The following is a 17,418-nucleotide window of genomic DNA, read 5'->3' as shown; positions in this document are numbered from 1 at the left end:
CCTTCACTTTCACGCAGTTCCTTGCTATAATTGCTCTCACTTTTCATCGGTTTATCTTTTGGGGAAGAGCCCAAAAAGCCTGAATTTTTTGTTTTGTGCACGTTGATGCTTGGTTTTATTGGGTTTGTAGTGTTGGAACGGAAGTTCATGTTATATTGGTTTTTGATTCGTGGGCATTTGCTTTTCTGAGCTTTTGATGCCTCATGCTTTGTTTATGCATCTGGGTATTGAGCATTTGGGTTTTCGGTTTATGAATCTGAGTGGTAAGGACGGCTTGTTTAGAGGATAACTCTAGAGGGTTTAACTATTTGGTCCATATCCCAGATTTTTTGTCATTTTGATTTGTCTGATATTTTATCCGAGTCAATTGAATTGTATGGTTCTTGTTGCCAAGTTGTTTATGCACTGATATATGGGAGGCTCTTTAAACAAAATATATATATATATATATATATGAAATATTTTGGCAACCAAAAAGAGAAAAACAACTGTACAGTGCATGAATTTGATTTAGACTTCGGATTACTTTATGCTCATTTAACCATGTTTAGAAAAATAAAAATAAAAATAAACAAGAATTGATTTAGACTGAGCTATATGTAAGTATCACCTTTTTAAATGTGCTGCTGATTATTGACACGCACTTTTGTCTATATTTCTTCCTGCGATGGTATGGGATGTGAATTTGACTGGAAGTGTTATATTTGAGAAGATTTGGACAAGCAAGATAAAGAGTAGTTGACTGTGTTAGTTTGAGTTCTCTATGTCCTTTAGATTGTGCTTTTTGGTGAAAAAGCCTGGTACATATCAGTTTAGTTAAATGTTTTGTTTTAGATAATAACATTTTTTTTTCTCCCTTTTGGCTCAGGATTACCGCTGGTAAGAAATATTAGTGAGCTTCCTCAGGATAACTATGGAAGGGGAGGTTTGTCCCATATAACTATTGCAGGTTCGGTCATGCATGGGATGAAAGAGGTATCCTTTAAACAAATTTCATTTGGGAATTTACTTTTTCTTCTGGTTTCTACTTCAAATTTTCTTCATACGAATGAAAACATCATATTAGAAGTTGAACAAGGAGACTGTAAAGAAAACCATACGCCAAACACAGAGCTTGATTGATTCAAGTACTGTAAGCAAGAATCTTGTTTGCTGGAGGATTAACATAATGTGCTTTATATCATGATCATAATACGATTATCTTATTGAGATTTATACGATAATATACACATTGTTCGTGTATTTGAACAATACAAGCTCTCATTTTCTAGAGGCTGCGCATTCCTCGCATTGGCTTGAACCAACTCTGGATAAGTCTCTATAAAATGCCAAGTTGAAGATGTTACACGTCTATTTTTAAAATTATATAATGCAAGTTTTAGATTTTTGCAGGTTGAGTTATGGCTTCAAACATTTGCCCCGGGATCAGCCACACCAATTCATAGGCACTCCTGCGAAGAAGTTTTTGTTGTTCTCAAGGGAAGTGGCACTCTATATCTTGCATCAAATTCACATGAGAAGTACCCTGGAAAGCCTCAAGAGTTCAAAATCTATTCTAATAGCACATTTCATATCCCTGTTAATGATGCTCACCAGGTAAACCATTCTATGTGTATTGTTTCCTGATGGTGTTAGAATATATTATCTAATGATGTAAATTTCTCTGCTGTATGCTAATGTTAGGTCCAAAAAACAATTCTAGAGGGATGTTGTGAATCACAAGGAATTCGTCTTAACTTAGAAAAAAATGAAGCACATAAAATGAATTTTGATGCATTGACTTTATTGTTTGCAAAAGGGAATGGATTGAGGAGGATGAGAGTGGCAGATTTGAGTTGTTCATGGTTAATTTAATCAAAATAAAAGGAATACTTTATGAAATAACAATAAAGCTAAATGTTGGTCAATAAGGAAATGACATGCTACAAGGTAAGTGTGATTGAGATGATGATGTTCAAACGGATTGAGTTGGAAGACCTTAGAAGATAAAATCAGAACTTTGCTTATCTGGGAGCGCTTTTTCTAGCTCTTGAGCCAGGGCACACTGAGCAATGATTCAATTAAGAAAACATATTGAATCATTGATGACATTCAAACAGATTGAGTTAGAAGACCATGGAAGATAAAACCAGAACTTTGCCTGTCCAGGAGCACTTCTTGTAGCTCTTGAAGTCAGGGCACACTGAGCAATGATTTGATTAAGAAAACAAAGAATCATCTCTTTCAGATGTGTTAATGGGATTTAACAAAGCTTGCAGTCAAAATGGGATTTAACGGATCCGAGATTTACTCAATAGGGGTTGGGTACACAAAGTGGCCCACCTTTCGAGGGGTTCCTCGTTATCAGAAAGGATAAGTGTTGACATGCCGGATTTGGCTTCAAGTTGCCAGTCAAATTTTTTATTCGAAGCATTTTCATTAATTGATTCATTCACAGACATGATTAATGGCATCATTATGCTTAGATGATGCCCTTAAATGTGAGTTTCCCAGGCACTGCTAATCTGTTGCTTGGAGAATGTCTAGGTAGTGAACATTTATTTTATCCATTATGCTGGTAAAAAAAAATAGATAACTTAATTTATTTAGAAAATAATGACTATCACTTGAAAGAACTCCTTGTAAATGCACACAAACACTTCTCTATCTTTCCATTTGTTTTCAATTCGGTAAGATTGACTTTTTATATCAGGGTATCTGGGAACTTATTTTTATGTCTTGACCCACCCCTTTTCATTGTGTCCTGTTGACAATTTTTAACAATCACTCCTGGTACTTATTATTAGTTTTTTTTTTTTTTCTTTTTAATCTTCGTTGCAGGTATGGAATACAAATGAACATGAAGATTTGCAAATTCTTGTCGTTATATCTCGTCCACCAGTCAAAGTGTATGTAATCTCTATTGCTTATAATCTTACTGACTCCGTATTTATCATTGATATATTGCTTTCCACATTTTTTTTAGCTTGAAAGAAGACCAAGGTGAGTAGATCTGGCTTAAGTATTTTAAAGTAAATGTTGCTTGAGACTTAAAACAATTGCGTCTCTCACAGCAGCTAATGTGCTTTGAGAAACCCAGTTTCCAAAAACCTGGAGTCCTGCCTGAGTTCTTCAGCATATCACATACCATAGAACCCCTAATATATCATACTCCTTGAGTAAGTGCATCCTTGTTTCTAAGACATCTAATATCCAGTGTCCCAGAAGAGACTTGCTGTAATCTTTGCTCTCATTGTAGATTCCTTACAACTCCCTTCAGAAATTTATTTCCAATTCACTGGACAGCGGTGTGGCTTTCTCTTTTTTAATAGCTTTTATTATCCAAAGAGAAATCAATCCATTCCCATATTGCTACAAACAAAATGTAGCTGACTTGATAATTACCGCCTCCGTCATCCTTTTTTCCCCATGCTGCCACCGTCCCACCTGCCCCAGGGGTTGGGGAGAGGGGTTTTTGGTTGTAGATGTAGCTTTCTCTCCATCATAAACTCCAATAAAGAAGGAGGATGATGCTCCAAGAAAAAGTTCTCTATAAATTCTTTGTAAAGCTTTTTGTTGTTGTTGCTATTATTATATGGAATACCTAATATTTGAAAAAGGTTATATATATGGTATAGCCCTTGAAGTTCTAAAAAATCTCAATGTCACTCTTACCTTACCTTACCTTACCATCACTTTGTGAATGAAATGACTGACTTAGCAGACGTATTTTGTATACATGTTCTTATAATACTGACATTTTACGTCAAATTACATGTTGATCTCACAAAATCAAAATATGCAGAGACATGTAAATTTAATATTTAAAAACAGTAAAAAGAATATTGTGGTGCTTAACATGTATGTTATATGTCTTCATGTTTTGTTTTTGTGAAACCGGTATATTGCCCAACATGCCATGACAGCATTATAAATATGCGTACAGAAAAGAGTGCCATAGTAGTAATTGTTCTTCACAGGATGAGGGTTATATTTTGGTGTTTTTACAATTTTAAGGACTAAATTGAAACATTCGATAGTTCTTGGATGAAATTGGAATCTGACATATAGTATATGGACCAAAATTGTTTTTTGACCCACTAGGACATATTAGCTTTGCAATCTATATGTCTAGATTCATGTATTTATGATCTTTATTATTGAGAACCATCTACCATCGTCCTATGGTTCCTGTACAACTCAACATGTTTGATGTGTTTAGTAATATTTTTATAGCAACTGTGTTAAACCCAAGGGCAGGATACAAGAAGTTTAAGCTGATCAATGTGTAAATGAATAGCAGTTTAGGGGAGAAAATGTAATTAACCCTTTATTCAAACTAGGACCGTGTTATCACAATCATTATTATTGAGGGCCATCTACCGAACTTCATATGGTACCTGCACAATCTAATTTTCTTAAAGCTGAAGTGGCTTTTTCCTTTTAATAGCTTCCATGCCTATGTATATGTAGGTACTTATATAGCCTGTGTGTGTTTATGTGATGAAAGTACAACTATGAGAGTTCTCTGTTTGCAAAGATAGTAAAGTTGACGTGACTTCTAAAATCACCATTGAATTTTGGTTGTTTCTTTCTTTCCTTTTTTTTTTCCCCTCTATTGTTTCCAAGGAAAAAATTGCACTCTGACTCTTTCTTTCAGGTTTATATATGAGGACTGGTTCATGCCTCACACTGCAGCAAAATTGAAGTTCCCATTCTACTGGGATGAACAATGCTTCCAAGTACCTCAGAAAGATGAACTTTAGTTTTTAGGCCTGTGCTGGGCATATTGCTAATACACCAAGATGGTAAAAATACCTGAGGCTACCATATTCCTGAGAAAACAGAAAGTATAAGAAAGAGTTTCATGTAGTGTATGCTAGATATTAGAATGTTTACCATTCTGCCACAAGTTTTGAAACTCACCCGAAATAATGTGTCCTTGCTCATGTTATTATGTTGAAAGTGCAAGATTTTTAGTATCTAAGAGAGCTTTGGAAACTTTTTGGAAAAAGTACATACTCTCTCAAACTAATGCCTAATTTGCAACGTCTCCCTCCGAATTAAAGATTGCATTAGTCCCTTCCAACCTATCAAAAATTTGCATTATCCCACAAATGGTAGAAATATTCTTAATAAAAAATTCAAAATATCCACAAAAAAAAAAAAAGGTGCAGATAGACCAATGGCAACTGCAATGGGTCACTAGACTCGCGGCTTTTTGTCCTTTTTTTTTTTCACTCAATTTTTAGGATACTATTGTCTTATTAAAAAATGTTAAGGGCATTTTTATCTTTTTGAGACAAAATGGGTACATTGCGCTATTATGGGAGAGGGGGTTGATGTAATCTTTAACTTGGTGGTACCAGGGGTGGTCATATCAGCCTTGGAGCCCCTTAGCATCCATTCCGAGCTTTGGGGGTGATGCAATCACCCCATAGCTTCTAGTTGCGGTGGCTAATAACTCTTAAGGAGATGGTCTATGCAACACCTTGAAAATGAGTAACACCTTGAAAATGAATTAACTGGTAATTAACTAATGAATTAATTGGTAATTAACTACTTTGTACATCTCCTCAACTAATTCTCTTAAAGAATAAGACTAATGGATCTTCTACTTATCAAAAGAGAATACTAAGTAGCGAAAACACATGTTATCTCTATCAACATTAATTATTACAATTAGAGCATCTACTAAAAATCATATTTTTCTTAATATGATTTCAATTGAATGTGCAAATTATCATCAATGGTTTTTTTTTTTTTTTTAATTAACAAAAACATTGTCACAAACAGATAACTAAATATAAACTTATTATTTCTCAAGTTGAAATGATTATGTATTAATTTGTAGACTCTTGAAGATGATACCAACACCCAAACACTCATGGTTATTTAAATATCGATCCAGATGAAGCTTTTATATATATATATATACATATATATATATATATATGTTTGAAGGATTTTGAAATACAAAGATTATTTAAATGTAGTATGGGCACAAAATAAAGATCAAATTGTTCCAGGTGGGGGCATTTTACAATGCCAATTTCATTGCAAGTAAAGAGAAACTTTAGCTAGGGTTTCGACCTATTCTAGCAAAGTTTAGTTAATTGAGTAAGGCTTGTATTCTCAGTCTTGTGCGTACAAAATGCAAGTTGGAAGTATCACATCAATAATTGGAGAGGCATGACTACCTCAATTTGGATTCTCTATATTTCATTTGAAATAAATAGTATCAATTTCATGGCAAAAAAATTTAAAATTAGTACATATAACGGTGTATATGATACCACATCAATTTCATTTAAAATTGAGGATGGTCTCATTTCTCCCTCAACTTAATGTCGTGTATGCACAGACACGATATTATCATTTAAATATTATTTCAAATAAATGATAGGAAAAAGAAAGAGAAAAGTGCAAGCAATTTAAATATTGTTTCAAATAAATGCTAGATGAAAGAGAGAAAATAGTCTTTTTATATTAAAATAATGTTAAGGGAAGCAAAATACCATCCTAGATTTAGGGTAACATTTTGGCTTTCTTGGTTAGGGAACATCAAGGGAGTAGGGAGTTTTTTAAAAGAGTTTTTCCTTAATTTTTACATTTTCTTCAACAAAGATGTAAATCACAAACTAATTTTTTACATTTTTTTCTTTTCCTTTCTTAAAACATCAATCTTTTTTTTTTTTCCCAAAGAAAATGAGTCGATGAAAGTGAAGTAATATCAAATGCACAGGTTACAATATCAACATATACAATTGTATAAACGTTCTTCCAATTTTTTTGGTTACATATTATATGTATATTTGTAATTTTCTTTCATATTTTTTATATTTATATTGTAAGTTGGATTTTACTTTTGTTTGGAGTAATTCATCTTAGAAAATCCTCTTCTTATTGGTCTGTGTTGTGGTGTATGAATTTCAGACAAACAGAGTTCCCAAAACGTAATTTGAATTTCATTTCTACACTTGTAAAATCATACGAACCCTATGACGAAACAAGTTGCATGACAAAACATGTGAATGCATAATACAAATAACCCTAAAACAAACACATTCAAAGCATTCCACCAATTCATTTCGTGTGCCATTTCGGTTTCTCTTTTTGCTAAGTCTTCCACCGCAGTTCCTCCTTTGATCATAAAATATCTGAAAAACATGAAGGCAAAACCACCCAACCCCAATCATAAAAATGCAGGAATGGGCGGTTTTGGGAAACTACTATTTTTGTTAAGAATTATGTCGTATCTAAGTTTAGATGGATGATTGCAAACATGGCAAAAAGATACGAAATTTTTTGATATATGGGTGGTGCAAGATTGATAGGACTGATATAATGATCTGGGTAGAGGTTTTTGAAAGACATGGTGGGGAGAGAAATCAAGGGAAATGTGGTTATTGGATGGCTGATGTGATGGAGGACTATTTTGCTAATGTTTACATTTTTTGTATGTATATTTTCTTAATTTGGACTAATATTTGACATATTGAGATTGCTAAGTTTTATTTACACTGATTCACTTGTCATTTATAGAGGTAGCGAAGAGCTCCTCGACCAGCTGAAAAATTAGCACTCCATTGATCAGCCCTCCATCGATAAAGTTCATAGTCATGGCGAAACATGGGAGATGATGATGGGGGCAGCGTAACCGACCCTCCCGTGATCAACCCTCCATCAATAAAGTTCATGGTCATGATGAAACATGGGAGATGATGAGGGGGAGGCGTAACCGATGCATGAGATGATGAAGGGGCTTGGAGAGGGGCAGCCAATAAGAATGGCTCATCTAAACGAGTTATACGTGTCTTGTCATGTTACCGTTAAGAAAACGTGTCGTGTTCGGATTTAGATTTGGGTGTTTGATACATTTATTTAAATGTATCGTGTTTGGGTTGGCATAAACGGGTTGACACGAACCCGACATGCCAACCCGTTTTGCCGGTCCTAGCCGATATAGGTGATTGGCTCTGTTTGTTTTTTAAAATGTGTAGAAGATGTAATAAATGTCCAACTTTCACTAGTAGTAAGAATTCGATTGGAACTTTCTTCGTTACATTTCCATATCTCACTCCAAAATATTTTCAAAATTGTAGTTGGATTGTCACATCTTGTAAGTAAGTTTATTTGACTTTGAAAATGTGTTTAGTAGAATCTTTTTGGATTTGGACGAATCAAAAAATTAAATGAAACCATTTTCTTCCCTTAGACCGAGTGTTATATATATATATATATATCATAATTGAATTCATTGTTTTGTTGTATGCTACTTGTATTGTTCTAAAAGCTAGTAGTTACAATCTTGTTGGGCAGCTGGGGTGAAACTTGAAAGTGTGGATACAATTATTAGCAATATTCACATTCGCATAATGCATGTAATTACTATTTGTATTTGAATGGTTATTGTAATTATTAAATACGGTTATTATCCGCTATCTGTATCTAAAGTAATTGGTCTTTTGGGCTTTGAAGTTGTAATTACTACTTCTAGCAAATACAAAAAGGCATTATCGATAGGTGAACACTATTATTCAAATCACACTTACTAATCATTTTCCCATAAATTACAAATCTCACAAACATTAAAAAAATAAAATCCAAAACATAAAAAACGTAATAATAACTTTCATTACTAATGAACTTCTTAGTAAAGAGAAAGAGATGGTTAAGTCATTGAATTTGAAGCTTATATATATATATATATATATATATATATATATATATATATATATATATATATATTCACATCTACATCTGCATATGCGAATAATGAATAAAGAATATGTGTGGACAGCGACAGACATTAATTATCTGCGCACATTTTCACTCCTAGTTACGTAGAGAGCCACTTTTAAAAGCCCAATCCATCGTTTTTAATTTGCTTATTCAGACTTTCACTCTTTTAATTTACAACTGAAATCAAATGTGAATAACTTGTTTTGCTTATATTTTCTTAGAGCATTCACAATAGACTGTTGAAATAAAAGTTCAATTTGATGAGAAAAATTCACTTTATTAAGTTTAGAGAGTCACTTTTAAAAGGAACCAAACATTAAATTTCCTATATCTTTCTATACTTTAGTTAAATATAATTTTTTTTTTATTAGTTTTAAACCAATAGGAGAGAAGAGAGTAAAAAATAAGAATAAAATTTTTTGCTTTTTGGCTCTTGAAATGTAGGAAGTGAATCTGACCATAATTAAATTTAAAGTAATGTATAGAGTTAGTTAAATGAGTTTTTTTAAGAATTTTATTAAATTTTTAGATAAAATTTAAATGTAGAGAGATCATAATAAATGCTTAGGCTATTGTGAGGTCTAGTTACTTGAGGAGAAGGGGCCCTACAGGTTATCTTTAGTTAAAATTGTTGAAAATGTGGGCACCAAAGCCACATAGCAATTATGGTTACCAAGCATTGTTTGGTAGTACTTTTCATTTTTTCTTGGTTTTTATTTTCAAAATAAAAATATTAATAAATAATTTAAAATACAAAATATTTTAAACTTTAATGTCACATCAAAACACTATTAAAAAGTATTAACAAATAAGTAATGACTTGGCAATCAAAATCACTTCTTTTTATTTTTTATTTTTTTTAACAAATGCTAATTAATAACTAATTTTTACTACTACATCATCAAATTGCATGACAATTATATTATTATCTATTAAATAGCATCACTCTTAACTTAACAAATGGAGGCAATTATTTTCTTTTTATAACATGCTAAACAGTAGCATAATGGTCTGAGATGCTTCAAACAAATTTGATGGATCCAATGTGCCAGTGACCTCATTTTCACTATCAATCATAATCAATGATCTCCAATACAGTAGTAATTTCCAAGTCTATATATCTGAGTAAGGAAAATTCTAACTTGTGTAATTTAAAAAATAAAGAAAAACTAATAATAATTGCCATAATCAGGACAAATGCAATTCTGTTTATGTTACATGATTGATTTATCTGCTCCACAACACACTCATCCTAACTTTCATGGTGCAAGTAGTTAAACAAAAAAGGAAAATTGAAAGAAAGAGGGAGAGGTGGAAGCTTCTCTAAACACTTGGCACATAATTGTGATACTAGAATCACCCCTTTTTATTTATGCTTCTCCTTTCAGCCTCCCCCTCTGCAACCAGAACACAGAACTCGGAACCAAGCATCTCATGTATATCCAGATTCAGAGAGCTACTCAAGTTAACTGTCTCCATGATCACTTCTGCAGTTATATTGAAGCCTAAAATAGCCGATACCCGGACTGCATTTGCAATCCTACATATGTTCTGCCTCGTCTCTATTGGCGTGTAGGTCCGTTCTTGCTCCTCAAGAGTTCCCGAATAGCTATTAGATTTAATATTCTGCAATTTAGGTTTATTCACTTGATCCTCTACCATATCATCTTTGGCTTCAACATGTTCACCAACCCAGATGAATCCATTACAGCCTAGTATTAAGTCAACTCCGTACTGTTCTAGATGGTGGAAATGCTGTTTTCGTCTCTTCACAAGATAAGGAGGAACAGTGAGCAGTTGACCCCTCTCAAGCTGTAATGCAAATCACCATCATTAATAGAAATAATAATGATCGTATTGAACTAGCAAAAGAAACAATAACAAAGAAGGCACTAGAAAGAGCCAGTTATTTGATAACATGGTTCCAAATTTCCAATCTAACATAATATTGAGAAATAGACTTGACAAAAGAAAAATAAATATTACTGCTAGAGAACCTTTAGTTGATTCAAGAGTTATCACGTGAGCATGCAAATCATATGGCTTCACACGCCTAGAATTGCTGCTCTGGAAGCAACAACTCCAGCTCTAGCAATAACAGCAGGCAACTGATTCTACTTGCTTAATTTTTAGGAAACCGTATCTTCTAAAACAATTTGGGGTAAATTTCTTTATTCCTTGCATTATAAATTTCAACTTCAAGATACTCAATATAAGGAAACTTTTTCAAACTTTTTCCCTCAGTTTCAACTGTCCTCGCTCTTCTTCTTCTAGCTAAAAAGAGCCAGTCAAGAAATTGTTTCCTCCTTTTTGCTTTCTACATCTGAATAAAGAATTTTAAAAATTATAAATAAAATAAGACACACCTTGCCATACTTCTGACTTCTTGCTTGGAGGTGTAAGCCATCATGCTGTAAACCACGGACTTCAGCCTGGAAAGAAGCATTATTGGTCACAAAAGATTGATCATAAATTCATCCTTTCCGGAACAGGTAAATAAATATGTATTACGGGACTTACACAAATAACATCATCCTCTTCAAAAATACTGCGCATGTTGAGTTCATCCAAAGCAGTTCGCCGCCTCTACCATTCAAAAGGGTAAATTTTGGGTGAGGCATGCAAGTTTACCCAGGGAACAACATGTGTTGCTTAGCTTATAAACATAAACATTCAAGACATGAACCATCACACACACAAAGATCTCTTCACACATGAACATACAGAATTTGAAATGTTTGACACCTTTATGTCAACTGAATCTCACGCACACATACATGCTTGTGCGCAAATCATACATGAAAAACTCAAGAAATGTATCCATTAATAGTTTATGAGGTATAAGTAAAGGATGGCATAATGTAGCTTTATCCATGAAAAAAAATTCAGTTAAGCACGCCACAGTGCCATTTATGAATGGTGATGAAAACTAAACAACTTTGACACAGACACACGCAAAAACACAGACAAAAGAAGCTGTAAGAGTAACTAGTTCACCCAAACTGAACTAAATATTACTAGTATCTTTTAGATGTGTTTAAATTATGCTCTGGCAACAATATACCAGTTTTGCTTTATAACAGAATACCATTTCCATTGATGAATGTTATGAAGTTTATGACTAAAGGGGATACCTGGATACCATCAGGTAAGTTCATCGAAGAAAGCATCAAAACTGCATTCTGGCTATAATTTATGTCCAATCTCCAACGCTTTGGAGCAACCTGAAGAAGTATGGGTTAGTAGAAGAAAGAGAAAAAGAAAGAAAAGAAATATCCTTTGACGAAGGAAAATGTATTGATCTACTAATTTTGTTTCTTGATTGGATGAGTACAATCTTATGTTGGTTCTATATGTTTCACTAGGCTAAGAAGGTAAAATCGTTTTCTTTGAATCTTTGATGAGCATAGCAATGTAAAAACAATCAGGTCATAAAATATCTTCACAACCAAGTTCTTTTTTTTTTTTTTTTAAGCTGGTAGTCATAACCTATATTAGCACTAGGCATACAGACGCCTAACCAGGGAAAAACAACTTCTATCATCAGGAAAATCATATTCTCACAACTTTATAGACAAAATTTCCCATGACAACCTTTTTGGCAAGAAGCCAGAGCTGACGAGAGTATTAAAGGGCCACATATCAGTCTGCCATGTAAACTTGTGAACCCTAAACCGAAATTTAGCAGAGACAATTTCTTATCCAATTACATTGCAGTAGTGCACACCAATAAGCCTCCTCGGTCATATGCCATTAGAAACAACAACTAACAAAGAAGCACAATGTTTTATAGAGAGAAACCCAGCTCAATGCCGCATACATAACTTATAAAGGTAAATTTACTTTCATTAAAGCTAATCATTACAACTAAATAAAAATAGGAGTTGGGTATTTCTGTTTTACCTCACTAACACGCCCTACAACGATATCTCCGACCTCCGGCTTGTACCTAATCATCATTTAACCTAATTCAATCATTATAAACACAAAATGTAGGATCCTGCTAAAATTGAAATGCAAGCAATGTGAGTGAATACCTGGCCCGCAATGTGCGGACATATACGAGCTTGTTCACGCGCTCAACCACACCACAGACCGTCGCAACCACTTCCCCATTGAGGTCCAAGGTTCCATGTCCCCTTAAATCCAACAAGAAAAAACGAAAGGAAAAATGTTATATAACACATACATACATACAAGATACATACACATATGCATAAATGGATGATACGGAATATACGAAACCCTAGAGAGAACCCAAAATTCAGAATATGAAAAGCTAATAGAAAAGTGGGTGGTACTTGAGGACGCCGTCCTCGTAGCTGACAGGGATGGAATCTGCGATGGTGACAGAGGCGTTGGCATTGACCTTTGAAGACAAAGACTCGAGCTTTTCCAGAGCTCTCTGGAGCCTGATTTTCTGCGTTTTGTTCAACGAAAGCTGTATTTCTCTCATCTCTCTCTCTCTCTCTCTCTCTCTCTGTGGAATCTCTCTGCAAAGGAACACACAGATGGAGAAGAAAACCCTAAACCCTAGCCGTAGAGTGAGTTCCTGAGTGTTTTTCAATTGGGCTGGATCTCATATATGTTAGACTTCAAGATTCTTTTAAAAGGTCCATTGGGCCTATGATCTAGTAATTCCTAATCACGAAAAATATTATTTTGTTTGAGGTTTAATAGGGTGTGGAATTATTATTATTATTTTATTTTTGAACATTTATATGAGATATTTAAAGGAAAAAAAAAATTGTAAAATTACCTTATATGGTTTATCTTATTTGCAATTAGTTTCACGTGGTATCACAATGAACTCAGAGTCCTTGATGTATGCCAAAAAAATAATTTACTCTCTCTAGTCAAATTTCATCCACTGACTTTTAAAAAATTCCGTTAATATGACACGTCAGACCCAATAAAATTATAAAAAATGTCCTATTTAAGTCCGTGTATGATTTCTTTTATAGTCCATATTGGACATTCTTTTGCATTATCTTAGCATGGTAAGATATTTCATATTTTTCTTAATATAATTTCTTCAGAATGTACAAATTATCTTCATCAAAGTTTGTTTGTTTGTTTTTTTATTTTTATTTTAATTAACAAAAACATTGTCACAAACAGATAACTGAATACGAACCTTTCTTTTAGTATAAACTTACTCCTTTTCAAAGTGAAATGATTATATATATATATATATATTATATATATCCTTTGAATATTCTAAATGTAGCATGGGCATAAAATAAAGACGGAATGATTTCCAAATGGCCCAAGGGTGGAATTGGAAATTTAGGTTTGGGAGGCAAAACTAAAATAATACTTTGGAGGGGTAAAAAATTAATTTTAGATGATACACATGAGAACATTTTAAAACTTTGGCCCCCTCATCCATGCACCTAATTTTCACCTTTGGTGGGGCCATTTTACAACCCCAATTTCATCAAGTAAAGAGAAACTTTTGCTATGGTTTTTACTTTTTCTAGGAGAGTTCAGTCAATTGACTTAGGCTTACATCTCACACAAGATGGAGGTCTCATATATTAGAGTAATGATATAAGGATGATTAGTAAGTCATTGTAAGTATGATGTAACTTTTAAAATTATTATTAAATTTGAGATGATTATTATTAATCTATTGGTGATTTTAAAAGTTACATCATATTTGAAAAGATTCTAATCCTCCTTATATCATTACTCGTCATATTAATAATGAGTAGTGATATAAGAGAGACTATAGTCCTTCCAAATGTGATGTGACTTTTAAAATCACCAATAAATCAAAAATCAATAATGACTATCTCAAATTTAATAATAATTTTAAAAACCATATCGTATTTGGGAAGACTCTAAGAGAACTATAACCTTCTTATATCATTACTCATTAATAATTGGGGATGCATTATTTCAAAAAAAATAATAATAATAATAATTGGGGATGCATACCGCCCCCAAATTGGAATAGGATTCTCTCTATTTCATTCAAAATTGAGAGTATTCATTTAATGTAAAATGATGGGTAGTATTATCTTAACATTAAAATTGAACGATAATATTTACAATATTACCCCTCATTTTACAATAAATTGATATTCTTCATTTCAAATAAAATGAAAAGGATCCTATTCCCCCGAATCCCCCCCAACTAATATCCCATATGGATAGACCAATCAATTAGGGCAATGTTGTGAGTACACTTGTGAGTGTTGAGTCCCATATTGAAAAAATATAAAAGAAAATAGTAGTTAATATATCTAAGTAGACCTTAGCCCATTAACTTAAGCTTTTGAACTAGAGTTGTGATCAATTATGTATATTAATGTAACTTTGGTAAAAACTTCATAATCACTTTATTTCCTAACAAATGGTATCAGACACTCTAGGAAATGTAAAAGGACTCACAAAGCGAGGGGAAGTTGGGTCAATGTAAAGAGACTCACAAGTGAGAGGGAGATTGTTGTGAGTACACTTGTGAGTGTTGAGTCCCACATTGAGAAAACATAAAAGAAAATAGTAGTTAATATATCTAAGTGGATCTTACCCCCATTAGCTTAGGCTTTTGGGCTAGAGTTGTGTTCAATTATGTATATTAATGTCATCTTGGTAAAAACTTCATAATCGCTTTATCTCTCAACAAATGGTATTAGAGCCATGGTTACTTTCCTGAAACGGGTGTCTGGACGCGATGCGTCGGGTTTAGAGCCATCCACAACTCTTGACGTGAGACACTCTAGGAAATGTAAAAGGACTCACAAGCGGTAGGGGTGTCAAAAATTACCGGTTCCGGTTCCAGTTTGAAAAATCCAAAAACCGAGTACCCCGGTTCCGTTACCGGTTTTTGGTACCCGATTTTTACAGGGAATACCGGAACCGGGTTTCCATTTTATATATATATATTTTACACTTAGGTTTAGGTTTAGGGTATTTTAAAAAATTAAATTTTTATTTCTAAGGTCCAAATAGGCAAAAACATTGATTTTTTAGGATTTTTGAACTTTTTTAGGTCTATTTTTTTAATTGTTTGAAACAATCACAATAAAGCCCATTTAATTTAGACAAAGAAACTAATAGATTTTTTAAAACATGGGCCAACTTATGAAGAAAAAAAAAAAAGGGCTTATTTTAGGCCCAATACCTAAAATAAGCCCAAAAACCATTTTTTTTTTTAAAACCGGTTACCGGACCGGGTAAAACCAGTACCGGCCGGTAAGCGGGACCCCGGTTAACCGGAGTCCCGGTTTTTCAAAATCGAGAACCGGGGTACCCCGGTTCCGGTTCCCGGTTTTGGCCAAAAACCGAGAAACCGGACCGGGTTGACACCCCTAACAAGCGGGGACTTTGGTCAATATGAAGAGACTCACAAGTGAGGGGGAGATTGTTATGAATACACTTGTGAGTATTAAGTCCCACATTGAGAAAATATAAAAGAAAAAAGTAGTTAATATACCTAAGTGGACCTTAGCCCATTAGCTTAGGCTTTTAGGTTAAAGTTGTGTTCAATTATGTATATTACTATCCTCTTGGTAAAAACTTCATAATCGCTTTATCTCCCAACAATTGGTATTAGAGGCATGGTTACTTTCCTGAAATGGGTGTCTGGACGCGACGCGTCGGGTTTGAAGTTGTGTTTCCAACCACAACTCTTGACGTAAGACACTATTGAAAATGTAAAAAGACTCACAAGTGATGAAGGGTTGTTTCAATGTGAAGAAACTCACAAGTGAGTCTCACGTCAAGAGAGAAAATATAAAAGAAAATAGTAGTTAATATATCTAAGTGGACTTTAGCCCATTTGCTTAGGCTTTTGGGTTAGAGTTGTATTCAACTATGTATAGTATTCTTGATAAAAACTCCATAATTCTCTTTATATCCTCGAACTATTTTATCACTGCTTATTCTAAAGTTTAAACCCATATGAACAAATGAATTTAATCATTTAATTTATATTTTAACATGTACCCTTACCTTACTTGTGAGCTTAAACTCTATTTTAATAGATGAGACTCAACATGTGAAATATTTAATTGAATTGGGATGAATTGATAGAGTCATAGTTTGAACTCATGATCTCTGTCTTTCATATTGTTAAATTACCAAATATCCCAAAACCTCCATATTTTCTCATAAAAAAATATGGTGGCTTCTGCTTTGCTCTGAATTCTTGTAGTCCAATTATAGGAGGCTAAAACTAGACCAACGAGCCACATACATTTACTAAGTAAATCAAGTTCCAATTATAATACTGTGGAGAAATTAATTAGCAGTATACCGTTACAATCTTTCCTTTTTCTTTTTCTTTTTTTTTTTTTTTAATCATGAAAATTAATCAAGCATTTCTGATGACTTGCTCAAATGTTTTTTTTTTTTTAAATTAATCAAATCACATTGCTTTTGACTTGTTTTTCACAAATTCGCTTGGGTTCAATTCCACATAGAATTGGATTGGTTAGAATTGAAACACGTGTCTTTTATATTTTGTTATCAGACAAATGTCTTAATCTCAACGAGTGTTAATTCCGATTAAAACTAAACTCAAGTCAAATTCCCCATAGAATATTTTCTCTCCATATAAGCTAGCTTAAAAAAAAAAAAGACAAAATTCTTTTTTTTTTTTTTTCTTCCGGAAAATCTTACTTAATTACTTTGGAGCTAAAAAATTACTTTACTTTGAAAAATATTTGGTTAACTTTACTATGT

At 33.3% G+C, this 17,418-nt stretch overlaps 2 protein-coding genes across 2 annotated transcripts in view; one reads left to right on the top strand and one right to left on the bottom strand.

Moving 5' to 3' along the window:
• Positions 1-5,014, top strand: part of LOC132172187 (auxin-binding protein T85) — a 16,641-nt gene extending 11,627 nt beyond the window's left edge. The window contains exons 2-5 of the mRNA XM_059583637.1: positions 869-975; positions 1,393-1,596; positions 2,821-2,888; positions 4,640-5,014. Coding sequence (XP_059439620.1) covers positions 869-975; positions 1,393-1,596; positions 2,821-2,888; positions 4,640-4,745 — 485 coding nt within the window. The 3' untranslated portion in view covers positions 4,746-5,014. The remainder of the gene's footprint in view (positions 1-868; positions 976-1,392; positions 1,597-2,820; positions 2,889-4,639) is intronic.
• A 4,832-nt stretch (positions 5,015-9,846) lies between these two features.
• On the bottom strand, positions 9,847-13,281 carry LOC132170968 (exosome complex component RRP4 homolog). The gene is made up of 7 exons (XM_059582136.1): positions 13,026-13,281; positions 12,762-12,863; positions 12,628-12,673; positions 11,859-11,948; positions 11,245-11,310; positions 11,091-11,156; positions 9,847-10,536 (listed from the first exon to the last, which is right to left on the bottom strand). The coding sequence occupies exons 1-7, from the start codon at positions 13,178-13,180 to the stop codon at positions 10,081-10,083; spliced, it is 981 nt and encodes a 326-aa protein (XP_059438119.1). The 5' UTR covers positions 13,181-13,281; the 3' UTR covers positions 9,847-10,080.
• Between the last annotated feature and the right edge of the window lie 4,137 nt (positions 13,282-17,418).

The sequence above is a fragment of the Corylus avellana genome, chromosome ca2, assembly GCF_901000735.1.
Source record: "Corylus avellana chromosome ca2, CavTom2PMs-1.0".
NCBI classification, from domain to species: domain Eukaryota; kingdom Viridiplantae; phylum Streptophyta; class Magnoliopsida; order Fagales; family Betulaceae; genus Corylus; species Corylus avellana.
The sequence above is the reverse complement of the archived record's forward strand: the minus strand, read 5'-3'. Positions and strand labels throughout refer to the sequence as shown.

Bases quoted from the DNA above. Each gene is read 5' to 3' on its own strand.
- LOC132170968 (XM_059582136.1), bottom strand. From the start codon at position 13,180: ATGAGAGAAATACAGCTTTCGTTGAACAAAACGCAGAAAATCAGGCTC. The intron at 11,311-11,858 runs GTATCCCCTTTA...TTTGAATGGTAG, and splicing joins ACTTACCTGATGGTATCCAG to AGGCGGCGAACTGCTTTGGA. The intron at 10,537-11,090 runs GTGTGTCTTATT...TTTGCATTACAG, and splicing joins GAAGTCAGAAGTATGGCAAG to CTTGAGAGGGGTCAACTGCT.